The 9,473-nt window shown below is 41.4% G+C and overlaps 1 protein-coding gene across 4 annotated transcripts; it reads right to left on the bottom strand.

The window, feature by feature from the left end:
- Window positions 1–933: 933 nt before the first annotated feature.
- On the bottom strand, window positions 934–8,556 carry LOC112673711 (signal-regulatory protein beta-2-like). Of its 4 annotated transcripts, none has more exons than XM_025469551.3 (5): window positions 8,298–8,556; window positions 7,633–7,793; window positions 3,924–4,271; window positions 1,732–2,069; window positions 934–1,337 (listed from the first exon to the last, which is right to left on the bottom strand). In XM_025469551.3, exons 2-5 carry the CDS (start codon window positions 7,703–7,705, stop codon window positions 1,290–1,292), a joined length of 807 nt encoding a protein of 268 aa, XP_025325336.1. In that variant the 5' UTR covers window positions 7,706–7,793; window positions 8,298–8,556; the 3' UTR covers window positions 934–1,289. The 4 variants fall into 4 exon arrangements, with proteins under 4 accessions (XP_025325336.1, XP_025325332.1, XP_025325334.1 ...); XM_025469547.3 differs by having other exon boundaries at window positions 1,719–2,069; window positions 8,298–8,555; XM_025469549.3 differs by having other exon boundaries at window positions 1,746–2,069; window positions 8,298–8,555.
- Between the last annotated feature and the right edge of the window lie 917 nt (window positions 8,557–9,473).

Raw genomic sequence — 9,473 nt, 5'->3', positions numbered from 1 at the left:
ATACTTAGCTCAATATTTTAAAACTATATGTATATATGCCTTTTATTTATTATGTAGAAATGGTGTAAATCTAATACATTTCTGACTCTTTGGCTTTTAACAGGGAGATTGAACTCATTCACAATATTTTTCCTCGAAATCATCTTCATGCATATCCACACCTCCAATTCTAACTATAGTCTTCCTATTAGGAAGAAGACAAAGCCATAAACCCCAGGATTATGGGAGTAAGAGATTTGAGTTCTGGTATCCATTGTCTGCATAATTTTAGGCAAGCCCAATCTCTGGATCTGAACTTTCTCCTATGTTACATGAAGGATTGGACCTTGAGATGGACGTAATGTTGTTTTTAGTCTATTGAACATCTATTTCATTGGGTTGATGGATTCCCTACCTAGCTCCTTCTGTCCCTTGTAATAAAGAGTAAATGAAAGGCATAGGAAAGGAAATTTCAAATGATTCCCTGGGATTCTAAGATGAGGTAATGGATATTAACATTTTCTATACTTAATCTCTTCCATTATATGAAAAAGATCTATGTGCAGCAAGATAGACAAAGCCAGGCAGAGATGAATAAAGATGAGAGAATTCCAAAGAATAAGAGTCTCAGTGGCACTGAGCCCTTAGTCCTAAAGCTCTGCATTGGATGCTTTGAGAAACCTAGAATCCTTCTCAGCTACAGGATCACATTAAACTAATATTTTGGGTTCTTATCCCTTGTAAAGAAAGGTTCTTCACTAATACGTAGAGCATTCTGGAGAGAGCCCAGACCCTTTACCTCTTCTATTATCTGTATCTCTGAATCGCCTTGAGTCTCAGTTTCCTCATTCATACAAGGACAATCATTCTTATACTCAAGTTGCTATGCAGGTAAATATAATAATATGGGAAAAGTAGATGCTTAGTACACAGTAGATGCCCAACAAATAGTAGTATTGTAGTATCACCAATTTAATCATTTTTCAAGATGGATATTGCTCAGAGTTCAGAGATTATAACAAAATAGACAAAATAAAAAAGTAAGGCTTTTGGAACAGAAAAAAAAATGATTTGAAATTGTACGTCAGTGCTCTGTGGATGTGGGAACTTTATCACCTGGCATCCCTTAGGACAGTGCTGACTTTAAGCAAACTGGCTTAACAAGGAGATGTTTTCTCTCCCATTACTGAAGGTCCAGAAGTGGGGTTGGAACCAGGAACAATATTGCCGTGCAATGTTGTCAACCCACATTCTTTACATCTTTGCACTTCACTAGAGTAGATTTTTCCTCAACTTGGTTCCCCTCATGGTCATAAGATGGCTCTCTGGATCACCTGGGGCAAAATGATTGCTTGTTCCTAGCCAACAGGAGAGAGAATTGCATTAGTTTCCCGGATTTCTCAGCAAGTCTGTCCTTTTCATTATGGACACAAATTGGCTTAAGCCAGTCTCATATTTGAGCTAATCACTAGTAAAGAGTCATGAAATTATCTTAGTTTAGTCTAGCTGTTAGGAGAATATTGGGACATCAACCAAAATATCCCTCATTACTCAAATGACCTTTCTGAGTCTGTTTCTCCTCATGTTAAACACTTAACTCACAGGTTGCTGAGAGAATGACATATCATATGTTTAATGCACCTACAATAATATTTAGCATTATCTAGTAATTCAATAAATGAAGGATTGGTTAACTGAGATGATAGCTCATGATAGGAGGTGGAGGAGACAAACTCAACTAGTCACAAACACCTCAGTGCCCGGACCTGACTGGAACTCTCTGTCAGGTTTCCCCTCTTTGAACTTCACGCAGTAGTAAGTGCCGGCATCGGCAAGAGAGATATCACTGATGCGGATGGAAAAGTCTGTGTTGCCAGCTTTGGTGATGTGTCCAATTTCTTTTACTCTGGGAAAGAGACCTTCTTTGAAATTGTAGATTAATTCCCGGCTTGGCCCAGATCCCTTGAACCATAAGACAGGTCCTTTTGGGAATGAATCTGGTACACTGCAACTCAAGGTGACTGTCTCTCCAATTGATACAGTCTGTGTCATCTCAGATTGTTGCACCTGGAATATCTCATGTGTGGTTCCTGCAAAGAAATACAAAATCATTTCCCATTTCCCATCCTTTGACCCAGGCAGGACTGAAGAACTTGGATCTAGATCATGGGTGGACTTCATTTAATGACATGTGTGAGCACACACACACTGAATTTAGAGAGGCCTCTGCAGGTGGTGGAAGCTCCTGACCTGACGGAGGGAAGTCAGTACAGTGGATCAGATGTATTTCCTCCCCGGGTCCATGTCTCAGCTCTGAACCAAGGAAAGAAGAGGACAGGGAAGGAGAGGGCTGGGATTATGAATTCATGGAGAGAGACACTAGTCTCTCCCCTATCTAAATGCCCCAAATCACACAGTGCACTTGGAGATGGGTCCAAGTGCCCTCTGCCAACCTCAGATTGACATTCATCTCTTTTCTGAAGGGTGAGCAGCCACTGAACTTGTGGAGATATTAATTCTGAGAGGTGTGGAGAAAGGGTAAGTCATGAGACAGCAAGCCTAAAGAATCGGGAGCCATTTAGGACTACTAAGGTTCATGCAGGCAGAGTATGTTTCCTCTGCTTATCTGTCAAGAGGGAAGAGACAGACAGTTTCCTCTTCTCCACAAAAAAAAAAAGAGTAGAACCTCAAGGGACCTTGTCAATTTTGGAGGGCCCACAACTGACCCCCAACATTTGCTACCACCAGCATCACTCCCCCATATTAGTCAGGTCCTGGTAATCTCTCTCCTTTCAGGTTGGCAAACTGTCAAAACCACAGATGGGCTAAGGTGTGGGTTGGAGCAACAAGAGAACTCTGGGAGAGAATGGCAGGTAAGCTGCCTACACTCTCATTTCTCAGCTTGAGGGAAATATGTAAATTTCCCATGGCCATTGGGTGGCATGGAATGTGGCTGGACTTGAAGAGAACATTACTGGTTTTCCCAGAAGAACCGATGGACACATGATCTCACTGTATTTGATGAAATGAATTCAGAGAGTGGCAAGAACCAGGAAGCACTGGTTGTCCTCAGAGAAGAGGAGGAGAGCAGAGCTGGGGGTAGACTAGGGCAGACCAGGGAAAGATCAAGTGCCAGAAGAGTGACTCAACCCCTCCAGGACAGCTTTTCCAAAGAAGATCTGGGGGTGAGTGATACCCGAGACCCCTCTTTCTGGTCTTCTGGCTCCCCAGAAACCATAATAGGAGACCACACCCACTCACTGGCTTCCTGTGTGGGGAACGGGGTCCCTGCCTGCATTGTGGTGGCCCTCAGGGACCTGCCACCAGGGCCCATTACATTCCAGTTAGAAATGGGTGAGTAGAATGGTGCAGGCTGGTAGAGGTTCTGCTAGCCTGTGGATCCCTTTGTTTTGGCTCAGGAGGTATTATCAAGCTTAGGGGAGTACATGTTAAGATTTTGTCCTAAATCTGTGAGATAAGATGTGGCTACAAGGGTTAGTGAATGAAAATTGGGTCTCAGAGCATAGGTTAGAAGAGACTCAATGGATAACTTCATGCCAGGATTGTCCCCCAGACCTTAGAAAAGCCAGTCAGCCATCTAGGTCTCACTTTTCTCACTTTTTGGATCATCAAGTGCATACCTGTAGTTGCATTTTGTCTATTTGGTGTCTTTTTATGTGAGGGTTCCCCTTGCCATATGTCACTGGTTTGGTGGAGTTGTCTGTCAGGGAAAGGCATGGCCTGTCAACATGGCTTGATTCAATATCAGGCACAGGATTGAAGAATGGTTAATCAGTAGGGCCGTCTGCAGAATCTTAACTTAAAGGTGGTTTGTGATTGAAAGGGAACAGAATCTAGTGTGTATGATGATTTATACATGTTTCAGATTTTAAAAAATTTATTTTTATAAACCAAAGGGATGGAGTTTGTCAGACTATACTCACCATTCACAGACACATAGGTGCCTGAACCTGATACATACGACATGTCAGGGTGGCCTATTGTTAGCTTCACACAGTAATAGGTGCCCACATCTTTGGGTGACACATTACTGATGCGGATGGAATAGTCTGTTTGGTTGAACTCTGTGTCTTCTACTTGGGTTACTCGGGGAAATTGGCTTCCATTGAAATTGTAGATTAATCGTCGTTCTTGCCCATTCTCCCTGAACCACAAGACAGGCCCTGCTGGGGAGCGAGCAGACACGTTGCAGCCCAGTGTTAAGATCTCTCCAGCTCTGACTGAAATTGAACTCTCAGGCTGGGTCACCTGGAACTCTTGATCTGAAGTTCCTGGAAAGAAATTTTGCATCATTTCCCATGTTATTTGTCTTGGCCCAAGATGTTCTGAGGTTCTGGTTCTACATCAACATACATACTCTTTTAGCAACATGTACTCTTGCCAAAATATGAAAATTACAAACTGGGTTGCCATATGGGATGAGAGGAAGGCGACCAACGTACAGAAAGGGGAAAGGTACCTTTCTTCTGCATCACAATAGGAGAATGGCCTGGAGCATAGTAGGTGCTAGACAAACAAGGGAACGTGCTGAATAACAAATTATCACAAACTTAGTTTAAGGAAACACATATTATTTCATAGTTCCTGTGGACCAGGAGTTCAGGCACAGTTTAGCTTAGCTGTCATGCACAGAGGGAAGGAAGATGATGTGAAGATGCAGGAAGAAGGCCATTTAGAATCTGAAGATTGTGGTCTGAGGCTACCAGAAGCTAGGAGAGAGGCCTGGAACAGATTCCCCCTCACAGTTTATAGCAGCTTTAGTTATGATTGCCAAATATGAAAGCAACCAAGATGACCTTCAGTAGGTGAATGGATAAAGAAATTGTGATACATGCAGACTGTGGAATATTATCCAGTGCTAAAGGAAATGAGCTCTCAAGGCCTGCAAAGGTATGAAAGAACTTAAATGCTTATTATTAATCAAAAGGAAAAGCCTGCATACTGCATGATGCTAACTATATGACATTCTGGAAAACGCAAAACTATGGGATGGTAAATATTTAAGTGATTGCCAGGGGTTAGGGTGGAAACAGAGGACTTTAGAATGCAGAGGACTTTTAGGGCAGCGAAACTACTCTGTATAATTCTATAAAGGTGGATATCACTCTACCTTTGTCCAAACCCATAGACTATACAAAACCAAGAGTGAACCATAATGTGAACTGTGGACTTTGGATGTTAATGACATATCAGTGTAGGTTAATCATTTGTAATAAATATACCACTGGTGGAGGATATTGATAATGGCAGCAGCTGTGATGTGTGGAGGTGGGGAGTCCTATGGGAAATCTCTGCACCTTCTGCTCAATTCTGGAGTGAACCTAAAACTGCTTTAAAAAATATGAAGTCAATATATAAAAGTCATACCATGACCGTATCAAAGGTCAACTAGATTTTCTTCTATGATATCTTGTAAGCGTTTTATAGTTTTGTGTTTTATATGTGAGTTATTTTTATGAAGGCTGTTAGGTCTGTGTCTAGAATCAATTTTTCTTTTTGCACACAGATTTCCAGACGTCCAATTGCTCCAGCAACATTTGTTGAAAAGACTATATTTGCTCCATTCCTAATGATCAGTTGGCCGTATTTATGTCGGTCTATTTCTGGACTATTCTGTTGCATTGATCTGTCTCTTCTCACACCAATGCCACTGTTTTGATTACTGTGCCTTTCTAGTAAGTCTTTTTTTTTTTTTTTCTAGTATGTCTTGTAGTCAAATGTTGTGAGTTCTCTGACTTTGTTCTTCTCCAACATTGAGTTGGCTATTCTGGATCTTTAACTTCTCCATATAAACTTTAGATTCAGTTAATCAATATTCACCGAATAATTTGCTCATATTGATTGGGATTGTATTTAATCCTTAGATCAAGTTGGGAAGAATGGATATCCTGAAAATATTGAGTCTTCCCATCCATGATATGGGATGTATCTCTATTCAGTTCTTTTTTGATTGCTTCAATCAGTTTTCTAGCTTTCTTTATATAGATCTTTTACACATAATATGAGATTTATACCTATTTCTCTTTTTTGGGGGGTGATGATGTAAATTGTCACGTGTTTTTTTGGTATATAGAAACACTATTGATTTTTGTGTGTTGATCTTGTATCCTTGCTGAATGTGCTTATTAACCCTAAGAAGGCTTGTTTTTTTTTTTTTTTTTTTTTGTAGATTCTTTGGGATTTTCTATGTAGATAATCATGTCATCTGCAAATAAGGAAGTTTTATTTCTCCTTTTCAGTTTCCTTTCCTTTCCTTTCCTTTCCTTTCCTTTCCTTTCCTTTCCTTTCCTTTCCTTTCCTTTCCCCTTCTGTCCCTTCCCCTCCATTCCTTTCTTCCTGTCCCTCTTTCCTATAAGTTCCAGAACAGTGTTGAATAAAAGTTTAGAGTAGGGGCATCCTGCCTCAGTCCTTATCTTACAAAAAAAAATTCAGTCTTTCACCATTAAGTATAATGATAGCTGTAGGAATTTTTGTAGATGTTCTTCATGAAATTGAGGAAGTTCTCCCCTATTTCTAGTTTGCTAAGAGTTTGTATTGTGAATGGGTGTTAGATTTGCCAAATGCTTTTTTTCTGCATCAACTGATATGATCATGCCATTTTTCTTCTTTAACTTGTTGATGTGATGGGTTACAGTAATTAATTTTCAAATATTAAAACAGCTTTGCATGCCTGGGATAAATCCTTCTTCGTCATGGTATATAACTTTATACATTGTGAAATTTCACTTGCCAACCTTTTGTTGAGGATTCTTGCATTTAGATTCATGAGGGATATTGGTCTGTAGTTCTTTTTTATGTACAGTCTATCTGGTTTTGCCATCAAAATAATAATGGCCTCATAAAATAAGTAGGGAAGTGTTTCCTCCTCTTCTATTTTCTGGAAGAGATTTATGAACTTGGTATTAATTCCCATTTAAATATTTGCTAATATTTTACAGTGGGCCTGGGTGTTTCATATATTTTACTCTTTCCTAAAACACCCAAGGTTTCTTCTTCCTTTCTTAGATCAGATAAGAGCCTTGGCTTTCTCTTTCATCTGATTTGAACCCCTCCTCTTTCATCTACTCTGGCAATTGGAACTCAAAGCCTCTGCTAAGATGGACCAATAGCCTTGGGGAAGAAATTCCACGTGTTTGTTCAGCTTTTTCAGCAAGTAGGGTTTCAGCAAGCCTGCAGGGTTCAGCTTCCATCACTGACCCAGAGAGACCTCTAGTGACCACTTCCCACCAATATTCCATGAGCACACAAACTTTTGCAAATTTTTAATAGTGACTATCTTAGGGTGGAAACATTGTGGATTCTTTTCATGCTTCATAATTTCATGTTCTCCAACATGTTTTTCTTTGTTGAGAACTGCACCTGTGTGGTGGTAATACATTTGAAAGATAGGTTCTTTGTGTGCTGTGCTCAACCCTTTGACCATTAGGGGTGTCCATTCCCAAACAAAAGGGTCTGGAACAGACTTGGCCATTGGGAAATTTTGTGAGCTGGGAGCCATTCCAATCTAGTTCTATAAATTCTGGCTGTGATATAGAACCTCCCCCCTCCCCAGAAAATTCTAGGGAAACAGATGAGGAGAAAAAGTAAACAAGTATAGGGGTCTCCACCACACATATCTGAGACACAACTCACCTGTGAATCTCAGCAGCAGAGTCAGCAGCAGGGATGGCAGAAGTGGGCAGGTTTGGGAGGCAAGTACAGGCATTGTGGTGGCCCCTGGATCCTTCTCTGTCTGAGTGTTGTTCTAGCGGGTCCCAGGACTCTGTGCTCTGAGGAGAGAAGACACTCCCTGCCTCCATGAGGTCAGAGGAAGGGGATTGTGATGAGAAGAAAGACCGCAGGACTTATCACTTTTTCTTTGAGATTATCAAATGGACAGAGAAGGTGATCACAAGCTACTGATAAGTAGCTGCTAGAAATGATTGGTTTTCTATAGTTGAAGGCATGACACTTATAGGCTTGTGCTCTTTCCTGAGCCTCCTCTCATCTGAGGTCTCTTCACCCTGCATCTCTGCCAATTTAGAGGCCCAGAGATATGGTGTGGGAAAGAGATTGGAGCTTAGGAGATGGTGATGATTTGTGTCTTAGAGGATAGAAGGGGCTACAGGGAAGGTGGGGCTGGGGGACTACTTTGCAGGATGGAAAGCAATGCACCTAGAAATACATTTGAAAGGTGAGGGCTGCCTCTGCTGTCTATGCTGAGTTTGGGGCTAGCTCAGGAGGAAGGAAGTGGAGGGACATAAGAAATGCTCTTGGAAAGAGAGAGAAACCAGAATTTCGGCTTCTTTTTTTCTCACCTCTGCAAAAGACTCTACCCAAGCACAAAGGTTGTGGTGAGACTCTCAGTCCACACTCAGCTGGTGACCCTCTGATGTCCACAAGTCTACTGTCAGGCACTGACTCTAGGGTGATTTTCCTGTTGCTTCCTTGTGATCCCTGCCTCCTCTCAGAGATCAATAGGATGTTAAGGCCAGGAGAGGTGTTACAACAAGGGGAGAGTCCACAGTAAGTGCAAACTGCCTGTAGGAGATGACAAGACTCCTCTCCTCTTGTGATGTCACCATCTTATCACATTGTTCTGGAATGATGAATTCCATGCTGGAAGGCCATCCATGGCCCTTGCTGAGGGCTGGACAGGATCTTTCCTCCAGGTTCCAGCATCCTACCCTTCCACCTCCAGCAGACCTCATACCTTCCATTGGATCCAATACTCTACAGAGCCTGGGATTTTAGTGCCCTGATCAAGAGCACTGGCTTTGCAACCAGATGCAAGTTAGGTTCCAATCCTGAGTCTACTTCTTCATGGCTGACCTATATATCCTTTGTCCTTGAAATTTTCATTTGTATAGCTCAAATATTCAAAACTCGGACATTCTCTTCTCCCCTTATACTCTGTTCAGTGTGTGGCACATCCTCTACCCACTTGGTCAAACTGAGAAGGGGCCCATGTTCTACACCCTCACTTGTCAAATCATGTCTGCTTTGTACCAGACCCTGTTCATTTTACCTCCTAAATACTTCTTGAGTCTATGTCTCTATGTTCATTGTCATCTCCTGCTAGAATGATAACTAATACTTCTTAATAGGCTATCCTCAAATCTTTTGCCTGCTGTAGATCTACCTTCTACTTCATCCAGAGTGGTCTTTTACAACACAGATCTGAGTGCATTCCTTTTTTTTTTTGTATAAAGAATTCTGTGGATTCTCATTGCTCCTTATATTAAGACTGTTTGCTGTGTGATGATATATGGTGTATGACATATAGTATGTGATTTATTGTATATGGTATGTGGTATATGGTATATGATAGTGTAAACAATTCATCCTTCCATGACTGGCTTGGCCCCCACAGACAAAGGGATCCCAATCTTTTCTGGTACCCACCACAGCCTCTCTTCCACATCAGGTTCCCTGGGAAATAGGGGCTGAGATAAATATTAACAAGCAGGTTATTTTTAAGGAATACTTCAGGA

Source organism: Canis lupus, chromosome 24 (assembly GCF_003254725.2).
Source record: "Canis lupus dingo isolate Sandy chromosome 24, ASM325472v2, whole genome shotgun sequence".
NCBI classification, from domain to species: domain Eukaryota; kingdom Metazoa; phylum Chordata; class Mammalia; order Carnivora; family Canidae; genus Canis; species Canis lupus.
The sequence above is the reverse complement of the archived record's forward strand: the minus strand, read 5'-3'. Positions and strand labels throughout refer to the sequence as shown.

Excerpts from the sequence above, each read along its gene's own strand:
- LOC112673711 (XM_025469547.3), bottom strand. The coding sequence starts at position 7,705 with ATGCCTGTACTTGCCTCCCAAACCTGCCCACTTCTGCCATCCCTGCTG. Across the intron at positions 2,070-3,923 it reads CACCTATGTGTCTGTGAATG|GAACCACACATGAGATATTC; the intron begins GTGAGTATAGTC and ends ATTTCTTTGCAG. Across the intron at positions 1,338-1,718 it reads CACTGAGGTGTTTGTGACTA|GAACAAGCAATCATTTTGCC; the intron begins GTTGAGTTTGTC and ends CCTGTTGGCTAG.